At 49.2% G+C, this 13,412-nt stretch overlaps 2 protein-coding genes across 2 annotated transcripts in view; one reads left to right on the forward strand and one right to left on the reverse strand.

Moving 5' to 3' along the window:
• The window catches only part of DNAH11 (dynein, axonemal, heavy chain 11), a 374,558-nt gene extending 373,031 nt beyond the window's left edge, over positions 1-1,527 (forward strand). The window contains exons 81-82 of the mRNA XM_010839026.1: positions 180-320; positions 1,270-1,527. Coding sequence (XP_010837328.1) covers positions 180-320; positions 1,270-1,517 — 389 coding nt within the window. The 3' untranslated portion in view covers positions 1,518-1,527. The remainder of the gene's footprint in view (positions 1-179; positions 321-1,269) is intronic.
• The window catches only part of CDCA7L (cell division cycle associated 7-like), a 215,526-nt gene continuing 203,324 nt past the window's right edge, over positions 1,211-13,412 (reverse strand). The window contains exons 3-10 of the mRNA XM_010839025.1: positions 10,688-10,819; positions 7,431-7,805; positions 6,046-6,117; positions 5,737-5,898; positions 4,876-5,001; positions 3,901-4,050; positions 2,938-3,074; positions 1,211-2,524 (exon numbers count right to left, since the gene is read on the reverse strand). Coding sequence (XP_010837327.1) covers positions 2,494-2,524; positions 2,938-3,074; positions 3,901-4,050; positions 4,876-5,001; positions 5,737-5,898; positions 6,046-6,117; positions 7,431-7,805; positions 10,688-10,819 — 1,185 coding nt within the window. The 3' untranslated portion in view covers positions 1,211-2,493. The remainder of the gene's footprint in view (positions 2,525-2,937; positions 3,075-3,900; positions 4,051-4,875; positions 5,002-5,736; positions 5,899-6,045; positions 6,118-7,430; positions 7,806-10,687; positions 10,820-13,412) is intronic.

Below are 13,412 nucleotides of genomic sequence, written 5' to 3' on the forward strand. Positions count from 1 at the left end.
GCCATCCACAAAACTGGCCTTTGTTCCACCCCTTCTCTAGTGCAGCCTGGCGGGTAATGCCCCGAACACCCCATGGGACCACAGCTCACTTTGGGTGGACACTCGGCTCAATGGGGGCTCCAGGGAATCTTATGTATATGACTTCCTCCTGCTCACACCTGTCCCTCCTCCTCCAAAAGCGATCATGCAGACCACGGCTCGAAAGAACGAGTGGCCACTGGACAAAATGTGCCTGACTGTTGACGTTACCAAAAAAACAAAGGAGGACTACGGGCATCCCCCTAGGGAAGGCGCTTACCTCCACGGGCTCCTCATGGAAGGTAAGATGCCCCCAGGAGCACATGCAGGGTTATCACACTTAGAACCTTTCTCACTTGGGTGCAAGTTGGTATTTGTCCTTTGCTTATTAAGCCTGGTGGGCTACAGCCCAGGGGCTCATAGTCAGACACAACTGAGCAACTAACACACTACTCCATTTCTCACTCACACTAGTGCTTACTTACCTCACTTCTGGCTTTCAGATAATTTAAATGGTAGGATGTGTGTCCAGTGGGAGCCAAATCTGAAGGTAAGGATTGCGATTGCTTATATAGACTTATATTACATCTACTTCTTATGAATCTGGGGGACGGGGTAGAAGACGGAACATTTTCCACTCACCCATGCATTCATCTTATCTTGTAAACATTTCCTCTTCTCCTGAAAGGCTCTTGGAGAAAGCGTTTCCAAGTCTCTGCCAAGATGCTCCTTATCACTTTACAGACCCGAACTTGAATTAAGAAGGTGCAGTAGGAAGGGAACGTGGTGAACTGCAGATTTCTTACACTGTCCACAAGCATGCAGATTCACCATTTTTTAAAAGGAAGGACAAACTAACTTGCTTTATTGGGTCTGGATTCTCACAGAACCTGTTTTCATGTAAGTTTTACAAACCTTTTGAATTCAAATGATTTAGTTTTGTTCACAGGAAAGTTCAGGGGTAGCTCGGGAGCATGAGCCTATGCTTTTGAGGAGGGAATGGCAGCCCACTCCAGGATCCTTGCCTGGAGGATCCATGGACTGAGGAGCCGAGTGGGCTACAGTCCATGGGTCGCAAAGAGTCGGACACGACAACAAATCTCTGCTTACAGTGTCTGCGTGGCTCCCAGTCACCAGGTGATGAACCCTCCTCCCATCTTGCCAAGGAAGCCACTGACACGCAGCAAAGTGACAAAACCAGAACATTTATTGCCTACACCAGCACGCTTGTAACCCGTGTCTCTCCTGCAGGAGCCAGATGGGACAGCCAGTCAGGAACCATCATGGAAGCCCGCCTCAAGGAGTTACGGTCCGCGATGCCAGTCATCTTTGCGAAAGCCATACCACTGGACAGACAGGAAACCACACACACGTACGAGTGCCCTGTGTACAAAACCAAAAGGAGAGGCCCCCACTACGTCTGGACCTTCAGGCTAAAGAGCAAAGAAAAGGCGGCCAAGTGGGTCCTGGCGGGCGTGGCTCTGCTGCTGGAGGCCTGACGTGGCCCTGAGTCCCCCTGGCTTGGCCGGAACACAAGCAGCGCCTGTCGTTGCTCCTGGGCGTGGTAACGTATCCCACTGGGAGGCATAACATATTCTGGCTTATGTAACTTTTGAGAAAATTAAATGTGCATTAATTTTTTTAAACACCGTCCTTGTAGAGAAGGGGGACAAAAAGAAGCAAATGTAGAAAAAACATGGGAAAGGGACATATTTTCAATAGGTTTCCCCAGTACCCCTCTACTGCCCCATCCTGCAACAAGATTAGTGCAGCTCACGGTTTCATCAAAATCCCACTGTAACTCAAAAAGCAATTTGGCTGGAGTGTCCTGGTCCCACATGGGAGTGTAGTTTTTATAGATGATATTAAACAAAAATCTCTAAATTAAATTTGCCTTTATATATTCTTTTAAAATACAGAAGCCATGGGCCCCAGGCAGCCGCCCTCCAAGGCCTCCAGTGTCAGTAATGTGACAGTCTACTTTTGGTTCAAGTTTTAACAAAAACAAAACTCTAGTTGCATGGTTAATTGCACTTTGTAATTTAGAGGAGCATTCTTCAATATAAACATCCAACAACCCAGAGCAGCTTGAACTATGGGGTTTGAACTATGGCCACTCATGATAAACTCAAGGGGGTGTAACCCCTGTAACGACCTGGCCTCCAGTTACTGTCTGGGAGATAAAGAGCTGCAATGCTGCGTTTCCTCCAGGACTTACCTGGAACTTTACTCTTTTAAACTGTGGTTTTTAATCATCTGCAGATACTTTTAATAACTCAACATACAAACAGGCCTGTGTATAATATATGTATACAGATTCCTCTCTCATCTTCCTGAGAAATCTTTTGAAGCGTATAAAAACAATCTTTAAAAAAATAAGCATTTAGCTCTACAAAGAATTTCTGTATAAAAAGAAATCTTAGGCACAAATGGCATGTCTTGGAGTGCTCCACAGTGAGCGGGCTGGTTCTTCTCTTAATTGTCTTCCACCAGCTGCTTTTGTAAGCTGAGAAGAAAGAGGAAGCATTAGGGGCACAGAGGCAGAGACACAGCAGCATCCCCCAGGGCACCACAGCCAAACTGCTCTCCCGACACAAGGTCAGTCTTCACTCCGGTCACTGCAGGCAGGCTCACCTCAGCCCCACATCCCTAAACCCATCTCCTCATCCCAGCGCACAAGCCTCCCCTCTCTGTCCCAGAGGGTGAGAAGAGCTCTTGGGTCTTCACAGCTTTCCGTGCCCGCCTTGTAGGCTCTATGACTGTTTGTGACATTCCCGACACACACAGATCCCGCACAGCCGGCACTCGAGGTGGCTTCTAAGAGTCAGGCTGAGATGAGGCACCCCGGGCCCACCTACACAGTCTTCCCCTCTCCTGCTCCCAGGACTCTCACCCTCCGTTCTGATTTGCGAGGCTTACCTCTCCAGGTACTCCTTCACGTTGTTATAACCGTAAAACTTGGCCAGGTGAATGAGGATGCCTGTGGCACAGCGGCCGTCGCGCCTCCGGCAGTAACTGCAGTTGCAAATGCCCCGGCAGGGAGGGCACACCCAGTCCTGGGGGAGCAGAGGGGCCGCAATGTCCCGTCAGCGACAGGCCAAGATGACGCCCTGACCAAGCCCGGCTCGCCGGGCCTCACCCCCAGTCAGCTCGTCCTTCACCTTATGACGTGTACTACCGTCTCCTTCCTCTTGCCTGTTTCAAAAAGGCCCAGAAAGGTGGACCACTCCAGATCACATGCCTGGGAAGTCAGCCCTGCTTTTCAGAGTACAGGCCTTCTCAGCTCACCTATGCAGAGCTGCAGTTCACGTTCAGCTGCAAATTGGGGACAGTCTACTTAGCCCTGGTCTGGCAGTGCAGTGGTTATGAGTGCAGACTCTGCAGCCAGGTGCCCAGCTTCAAGGGCACACACGCTAACCAGCGTACTATGTATTATTTTACAGAGGGAACCAAGCTGTGGGGAGGTGTATGTACCTACCTCACAAGGTTAGAAGAGTAACAATGTACGTGAACTGCACTGACATGAAATCTCAGAGCCGCGGGGGACACAGCGCCCTACAGGGCAATACCCCTGGCCTGGCCTGGCCCTGGGTAAATCCAAGCTAAGTGCCAGTGCCAGAGGAGAGGGGCACGCCTTCCCCTGTACAAACCATGACTCCAAGAAAGCTGGGCTCTGACCGTGGAAAACGAAACACACTCTTTTACCGTCCTGTGTGTTCTTTCTAGAAGGAAAGTCTCTTTTGCATTTCTGCCAGTCTCAAGAAGCAGGAGGAGAGGAGAGTGGTAAGGGGGCTACAGGTCCCTGCCCAAGGGCCCCAGAGCCCCGGCCTCAGCTCGTTCCCTTCCAACATGGCTCGGGACGAAGGCGCACACCGTCCCTACCGGGTCCAGCAGCGCCGACCTCACGTCCTCCCCGTAGCGGTTCCGCAGGCACGGCCCGCAGAACTGTCCTCGCACGCCGCCGCAGCTCTGGTTCCGACACACTGTCTTGGTGTCGATGGTCTTCTGCCGACACTGATGGCAAGTGTTACCCTGCGGGCGAAGGCAGAGACTGGTGAGCATGGGGTTCAGAGGGGGCGCCCTCCGGGAGGCTGTGAGCACTCAGCTCTGGGGCCAGAGAATCCCGAGGACAGCCCGACTCAGGAGCCTGGGAGAAACGAAATGATCAGGTGGGCAGAAACGGTGGGGGTGACTGAGTGATGACGGCGAACCCCGAGTATCACACGGCTCCAGCCCAGCTCCGAGCAACCTGGCTCCATTCAGGGTAAGACCTCCTGGTTTTAAAATGTTGGCAATTACATTGAAAACCTTTTAATACTATTTAAGACACTGTCCCATTATCTAAAAATGATGCAAAATACCACAAGCCGCCATCTACATCACCATTTAACAAACATTTAAAACATCTCCTACCTACAGAAGATATTCTGTCAAACTTCAGTTTCTGTTGGTTATATAAATATGTATGTTATTTATTCCAATATTTCAATATATTACTATATGGTAAATATATTAATACAGTGTAAATATATTTCTATTGGTTATAAAAGCATTATTTTTTTCAGTGTTTAAAGCATAAAAACTACTTAAAATACAACGATAAATGTGATTTTCCAGACTATACCCCTGCTTGCTACCCCGCAGAGAGCCCTCTCTCCTGACGAGGATTACTGCACTAAGCCTTCTCCCCTTGCCCAGTTACAGCTGCTCCCGTTCAGAGCCCACCTCCGAGCCCTGGGGAGACAGATGCACAAGGGTCTAAGCCCAGACAGTTTACAAGCAGGCAGTTCAGGTACCAGTGCCTGGGAGTCCCCGTAAGAGTCACAGTGATGTGAATCGGCTGTTAGATTACTTTACCAGAACTTTATCATAGATTTTATCCCGAACAGTGATGGCCACGTTCTCCAAGTCCTCTTCAGTGATGTCTTCCACTGGCCGAAAAGAAGACACGCAGCGACGTCGGCGGTGCCCCTGGCATTTCCCCTGCAGAAACAGCCAAAGCAGAACTGCACATTAGATGCTCTGAGTGGTTAAAAAAAAAATAGTAATAAAGTTTTAAACTCCTCAGAGCTCTAGGACCATTAGTATTAACTCAGTCCTTCTTTTATCTCCCTGAAATCATTCGTGCATTTAGCCATTCATTGAGCTCCTATCCTTAGTGTCAAGCTTCCTGGATGGCAAGGTGACAAAGAATGACCAGAAACTTAGGGTCCCAGCCCAGTGGATGATAGTCACCAGCTATAAATTCTGCGGACTGGGCAATGACCCACACTGAACAGCCACAAATAGGGTCCAGAGTTTTTTGTTCCAGGCAGAAAGCTCTCAAACTCCCCATTCCTAACAAAAAGACTGAGACCATTCATCCTGTACGTTCCCAAAAGCAAAACCTTGAAGCCACCCGGAGCCATCATCACCTCCACTGGAGATGAACCTGGGGTCCTAACCACTGAGCTGCTCGGTTTAGGCACAGGACAGCCCTAATGGCTTAGAGCTTAGACCAAGTACAAGCTCAAACCCAGGGGTCCTTACCCAGGTGTGGCCACAGGAGCACCCAGGGCATCAGGGAGCTTGGCCGTCTCAGCTCCTGCAGACCTCCCGGGTCAGCCCCTCGGCGCCCTCACCAAGCCCCAGAAGACCATGATGAACGCTCCCGCATGAGGACCACTGGCTTAGACAAAGCAGCATTGGTTCGTTATAGTCATAAAATACCCCACTCACTGTCTTCCTTCTTCTGAAACTGTAAAACTCTTCTGCGAACTTGGCGGCTGACACAGTGAAGTTTTCCAGGGCGAACTTCTCAGGGGGCCGCGCGCTCCGGGCCGGGTTGGTCCTCCGCGTGACCTGTCCCTCTGAGAAGGCCCGCCTCGTGGTCTTCTTCTTCTGCAAGGAGAGCACAGACACAGGCATGCAACTGTCTGCTTGCCAGAATGAAGGCCGTCTGGCCACGGAGTGAGTGAGTGTGTGAGTGAGTGTGTGTGTGTGTGTGTGTAAATACTGGAGACAGTACATACAAGGAGTTCCACTTACAGAAGCTGAGTTCGGGGTTCGGACCGGGAAGAAATCAGGCATCGAGTTCAATTCCGCCAATAACTGAGCAAGCTGAATTCAGAAAAAATAGAGTCTTGCATAAATATTACTAAGTCTACTTCAGCTAACAGGTTATCACAAGTCTTTGGAGTTTGTAGCCATGAAAAACCTGAGTAGTTTACATAAGATCTGACGAGTCGTTATATTTTTAACCTCACATGTAATGATTCTTATCTCCCAGGTGAGATGCTGAAATTATCAGAGGAATAAAATCTATGTCTGTTCCCTGTGTATAAGGACCAGACACAATGAAAACTGTCCTGGAAGGATCAAGGCCTAGAGCACAGGGTTAGACTCAGGACTGTGCCACTAATTCGCAGTATGACCGTGGAACCTACCACTCTGCCCACCCGAATCAAGTGTCATCATGTTCAAAACAGAAAATGCCCAATTAGACCATTCTGACAGTTACTGAGAGCTCCAAACACTGATTCTTCAGGCTGGTTAATTTCTCATCAATGAAAATTTATGAAAATATTCCTAAAAATACCAAAACAACAACAAGGCATTAAGTGCCAATCAAATAGATGTATGGGTGTCACTAACAAAATCATGAAGAACACAGTTCTCATGCGGAGATGCGGAGAAATACAACCCTAAGACTTTTCCTTAGCTAAAGACTACTATGCCTCTAGATAAACTTTACCCAAAAGTAAAATTTATATTAAAATTTGTATTTCCTTAAGTAACTTATTAGACATATTCTAAGACTGCACATACAGCATCATTATATTATGCTTTTTCAAAAGAAAATAAAAAGTATACCAAAATACTAAAAGTGTTTGATAGAATTATTTTTTAAATTCTGTATATATAAAAATTATGAAGCAAACTAGTTACTGACTATATAGAAAAATTGAATACACATAAAGATTTCACTTTGTTCCATGGATTTATAAAGTGATTCAGAACTCCTTGGGTGTTTTAATGCCTAGACCCCTTTCGTTCCTCCCCTGATATCTCCGAAGTGCAACAGCTAGGCTGAAAGCTGCCTGCCTGCCCTGCACAAGTAACTGTTCCGTGGGCTTCACGACACCCTATTTACATGTTGCTCCCTTTTGCTGGGACAGGCTTTTTTGTCTCTAAACCACCGTACATTTGCAACATAATCTGATCAACAGTAACTAGTGTGAGTCCAGGGCACCGTGGAAGGTCCTGGGAGTCTCTTCCCAACCCAGAGCTAGTCAGGCAATGACCGCTGCAAGTCCAGGAAAAGAGGAAGAACACGCAAAACCCAGAGTAGGCTTCCTGGCAGAAGCTGCAGCAGCTGTGGAGGGGCACAGCTCCGGGAGCCCGGCGGCGGCGGCCAGGACGCACAGACTCACCATGGCTTTGTTCTCCTTGATGTTCATGGTCCTCTTCAGCAGAGCATCCGAGCTCTCCTGGCCCTCATCCCGGGAGTCGTCCTCAGACTCAGAGGCAGAGTCCTCACTTTCCTTCTCCTGCCTGCAGCTGGTCTTCCTTCCAAGAATCATTTTTTTATTGTCCTGTAAACATGACCCAGGAAACAGGGGCTCTGCAGAACCGTTCTTATCAGCTTTTTTTGCCAGTTTCTTGGTGGGGAACTGAAAGGCTACTCGAAGACCAATACTGCTTCTTCTAGGCCTGCTTCTTCGAGCTGTAGCCTTTTCTTCATCATCATCTTCTTCCCCACTCACGAAAGATTCTTTACTGTCGTCACTCAAATCTGACTCCACAAGCTAATGAAAATGAGAGAAAGAACAAAGTGTCTATGGCAAACCTTCGCAAAGACACACTTAAAACCACTCTATTTTAGGCAAACAGTGAATATTTGAGTGCTGCTGCTGCTGCTAAGTCACTTCAGTCGTGTCCGATTCCCTGCAACCCCACAGATGGCAGCCCACCAGGCTCCTCTGTCCCTGGGATTCTCCAGGCAAGAGTACTGGAGTGGGTCACCATTTCCTTCTCTACTTGAGTGCTCCCCTTTCCTATTGGTCACTCCCACTGAACTCTTCAGTTAAACGCATAAGTAGTTTGTTGAGGGACAAAAATCAAATAGCAGGCTGAACACTTCACACTGTGGCCCAGACACACACACTGGCTGTGTTCTCTTCAGAGCATCAGGCTGGAAGCAAAACGCTGACCCACCAAGTGGGCACATCTGGGAGCCCAGCAATGTGGGAACAGTCAAAGAACAGGGTGTGCATGACCTAGGAGGTGTGTTCAGACAGAATAAGAGTGCTAAGTGAAAAACAAAATATCATCCTGCCCTAAATGCTGCGAGAGGATTCATGAAAAAGAGAAACAGAGGATAACGACTTCATTTTAGTGAAGTGACCAAGGAGCAGGCGGATAATCCACCATCGGGGGCAGTGGGGGAACCTTGTCCCCAGGACACGCTGGGTCCTTTTTCTAGGGCAGCCCGTCTCCTTTCTGTAACCTGCAGGGCCAGGGGGTGCAATCGGGCAGACAGCTCTGCAGGGCCGCAGCTGCAGGCACCGCCCAGTCAGCTTAAGAAATTCACAGTCCCAATTTCAGTCTCCACTCAGTGTAGGTCTCCAGTATGAAATCATAACTTGGTTTTACACGGGAAAACACAGTAAGAACGGAAAGCAAGGTGACATCTCAGACGCAAAAGACTCAACAACAGCAGATGGGTTTCGATATTAAGACCCAGGTCATGGCCTGAGCATCTTTCCTTGACCACGGGCTGGACAGTGTAGCTTGGGGAACCTCTGTCAGGGGTTCCTGTTGTGAGGAGAACTTGAGAACAGCACCAGGAGGAGGCCCAGGATTCAGTACACGACTCTGCTTGCTCCTCAGTGTCCAACCCCACTCCACATTCCAGCTGGACTCAAAAAATAAGGCCACAGGAGGCGGCAAAAAGAGATGACATCCAAACCATGGGGTATGTATCAACGCACAACAAACCAAGCAGACTTAAGATTACACTGATCTGTTTCATATCCTGCAGTTCCCACGCTAGTAGCTGTGGAATTGAGAATGGTGAGCTGGATGAAGACACTGTTGGATGACTTCACAGAAGTGTCTCCCCAGCTGGCTTTATTCATCTATCGTAATCGTCACTTAACCCACCTCCACGTCTCTACCAAGGATATGGAGCAGGTTACTACAAAGAACGGAAGCAGGGAAAGCGCGCACTGAACACCAGCCGGGACTCTGGCCTGAGGGCTGATGCCATAGCTGTGGAGGGGTCGCGTGTGGCCAGCTGACCCCTAGACACCAACACAGAGTCATACCCTCAAAAGGTGGTCTCACCACTCCTTACCAGGGCAGGAAGGGGGCTGGGCAGGGAGGCAACAATGCTTGTTTTCTCACTGAATTTTAAAATATGCAGGTGGACCTGCCCTGAGCTGTGAGTTATATCAGAGTCAACATAAACTGTCACAATTCACTCCCCAGATGTATAGATTCTGGAGAGGGGAGAGACAAAAAATGGACTTTGGGGCTAATTCGCATTCCCATGCTGGAAACAACTTCTTTGAACACCCCCACATTACTTAGCTGAAGACCAGAAGATAATCATCTACTCTTAGTGATGTGTTTAAATTTGGAAGGACCGCGGTGTCTTGCTGGCAAGGAACTGCAGGCTTGCTGGCCAGCACACACATAACCTCTGTAAAGAAAGCCTCGGGGCAGGGGGCTGGGGCCCACAGGCTGGCACCACTCTGTGTTGCTATTCACAGCAAAACCACCATCAGGGCTTTCGGGCTAAGGGCCCCCCTGGGAAAAGACAAAGGCCAAAACCACCCTTCTGATCACAGCATGTGTGACCCTCTGCACAGGTTCCACGTGGGAGTGCTTCCCTGGGGACTCCTTAACATGACAAGCCTAAACTCCCTCTCCTTGACCTTGATACCACAGAAGGAAGTGGTGTGTTGATTTTCTGAGCTAAATGTATGCTGCTACTTTTCAGTTAGGAGAAAACACTTATGCCTTAAAAATCCAAAGGCCGTTCTTCAAAATTACCCTGACATTCAAATGCTGGTTGGCAGCAAACTGGCCTGAACATAGGGAACAAGAAGAAGAGATCAGCCATCAAGTCTCCTGATGGCAAAGTGCTGAGGGGCCCCCTTCGGAAGCAGGCAGGCCCAGGGTATCAGTGTCAGTAAAAACCACAGCGTGATGCAAATCAAGGATGCACAGAGAGAACCCTCATGTTTGTACCACAGCTAAATTTCTGCCAAAGTAACTCCAAACCCAAGAACATTACTTACTGCACAACAAGAAATGACTTTCCGGAACTTGCTACTCTCGGACAGACCCTCCTCTTTTCAGAGAGAAGAGGTGCAGAACATCTGAACTAAATTCTCCGATAAGGACAGTAAGGGACGCCTGAGACACACACCCCCAAACTCCGAAAGTACCTGGGAAAGATAACTAGATTTCCCCTAAGAGCAGAATGGATCACTGGACCAGGAATTCACCCTGGAATAGCCAATTTTTACATTTTGCTAACTGGCTTAGAAGATGAACATGTAAGAAAAAGTAAAACCTTTTCATGTGTGAAGAGACTTCTTACAAGTAACAGTACAATTCAGAAACAGGACTAAAAATACTACAACCCACACTCCCTCACGTGGATAATTATTCCCATTACCTCTGGGTTACTATTAACATTGAGATCAGTCTGCGTAAATCCTTCAAAATCTTCCATCTCTGAGTCAGTGTCCTCTATAAAAATTCTTCTGAGCTCTTCTGTGAAGTATTTGGAATGGAAACGCACATCCTGCTAAAGTGAAAACACACATACGTGTCATGGAAAAAAGGAAAAACAGAGGCCAGGGGCAATGGGAGTGACTGTTTAATGGGTACAGAGTTTCTGTCTGAGATGATGGAAACATTCTTGAAACAGACCATGGCGGAGGCCACGAGACACTGTGAAGGTGCTCAGGGCCGCTCAAGGGTCTTGCAGGCAGGACACTGGGGACTCGCCTGCACTTAAAAATGGTAAATCTTATGTATATTTTAACACAATAAACACACAGACACACACAAAATTTAGACCCACCAATTGAACAATTTCCAAAAATCAGAATGGCCACAGCCCGTGTCAGCTGGGTGACCAGTAAGGATGGATGGAATTCAGTTTTTCCCTCCAGCACGGGCCATCAGAAACGTCCACTTTCACACAGAACAGGAAATGTACTAGAGGAGATGACAGGAGAAAACCCAGCTTCCCCACACGCTGGCTTTCCTAACAGGACCCTTCGGCTCCTCCGAGGGGAGACGGCCCTGCACACAGAGCAGGCTTCCCTGCAGGGACAGGCTTCCACACCCCTCCCCGCCCACCGCTGAGTGGGCACAGTGGCTTCATCACCCACCACCACAGGGGACTGACGGATGAGCGCCAGCCCTCCCACCCCCAGAAGGCCCTGTCTCTCTCGTGGGAGCTGAGAGGCGCCGCCACCCCCGGGCAGCAAGTGAGCCCCAGGGAAGATGGCTCAGAAAGGACATTTAACTTTTTCTATCTTTTGAACTCACAGAAGTCAGTCGCAAACTTGAAAGAAAGGAGGGGGAAAGAATGAATCTCGGGACAGAACGGGGACCCACAAACCAGCCTCCTCCAAGCCGGCAGCCAAGCCTGGAGCCCGCGTCCCCAGCTGCCACTGGCGTCGCTCCCTCCCACACCCAATATAGCAGTGACCCCTCGTCACACCACTCTCGGCTGGAGAATCTCTCCCCCCGCCGCCTTCTCCCTGACTTTAATTACATACTTATCTGAGCTCAGATAATCTCTGGAGAAAAATAGATATAATAGATGAGTGGAAAAAACTTCCAGGGGGGACAGAGAAAGAAATGCCTATATCCAGCATGTTTTTTTAAGCTTAAAAATGTCTCCTATGAATTATTATGGGTAATTGGAGTGAGTGTGCTGAGCTAAATTATTTTGTTCCTTTGTTGATAGCTGTGGTGCAGCTGCTTAAAAAAAAAAAAAAATCACCACAAAAGAGAAGTTTCTTTAAAGTGAAATTCAAATTGTGTTTTGGGGAGACCAGCATCAGAACTCACTGCACGGACTGTGTGCAAGCTCACGGGGCTTCTCTCTGGGGGACAGAATGGGATCGGGAGCCCATGCGGTGGGGGCAGGGAAGCACAGGCCAGGGTTTATCATGAAGGAAGAATGGTGCTTGTGGTGGGCTCCCAAGGAAACCCACCACCTCCGAGGGCAGGAAACACCTGGCCCAAGAGCCCCAGGCTGCTGCACAGGCTCCCGAGGGCTATGGGGCCCTGTGCATATTCACTGCCTCCCAAACATCCCTGCTGGGCCCAAGCAGGTCGCGCCTGGGGACAGCAGTTCCCACCCACAGTCCTCTGGCTCCTCCAGTGCTGTGAACTAGTCTCACAGGCAGCGGTCAGCCAGGGCGAGGTCAGGACTTTGGTGGCCAGTTCTGATGGAGAAAACCAGCTCGGCCGCAGTCCTAAACCAAGGCTCCTGCTTTCACAGGGTGTGAAACTTGTCTTCAGCAAGGGTCTGTACGAAGCAAACAACCACTCCACACAGCCTCCTGCGTTGCTGGTTACAACCTTTACACAGCTCTCTGCTCTCTGAAAACTGGCTGTTATCTTTTAAAATCAGTACCAGGCAATATGTTATGGGCCTGGCTGACCTATATCTACCATGATAAAAACGTAAGCAAACGACAGATCAGAAGAGGAACTAACAGAACGGTGATGTTTTCCTCTTCTGAAGCTCACAGAACATGAACAAACAGACTGGAAAGTGATGGCAGCTGAGCCAGTCAGACATGGAGCATGGAGACCAGGATCCTTCGTCCGTGGGTGCTGCGTGCAGGAAACCAGAGGAAGGATCTGATCTAGCGAAGCTGGAAAGACGGTTCAAATGTGAGCCTCTTCCATCAAGGAGCTTACCACTTGGTAAGGGAGCTAGACAAGTCCCCAGGTCGCCATGGCGAGGATCAGCGTTGTAAGGGAGACACAGCACCATGGTGCAGAGAAAGTAAGAAAATCCACTGAGACTTCACAGACGCTTCACAGCAGCGTCTGACCTGGATCTGAACTGGGGTCGAGGCTAGAAAAGCGCTGGGAGCGCAGAGGCAGGATGAGGAGCCCGGGGAATGCATGGGGGTAGGAGGGTGCGTGCGGAGGGGCGGCTACTGCAGCTGAGCCTGAGGGTGAGAGATGGGGAAGCCTCGGGGCGGAGAAGTGGGGCTCTGAGACAGGAGACATCGCAGCCCAGTCACTTCCCAGATGTGGGGACTTGTCCATTCTCACCTCCCCACGCTTTAGCTTCATCATCTGTGAAACTGGAACAGTACCTGCACGTTCCCAGGGAGGCACATGAATTTAGTGTACTCGACATG

The sequence above is a fragment of the Bison bison genome, unplaced genomic scaffold, assembly GCF_000754665.1.
Source record: "Bison bison bison isolate TAMUID 2011002044 unplaced genomic scaffold, Bison_UMD1.0 scf7180017864109, whole genome shotgun sequence".
In the NCBI taxonomy this organism is placed as follows: Eukaryota; Metazoa; Chordata; class Mammalia; order Artiodactyla; family Bovidae; genus Bison; species Bison bison.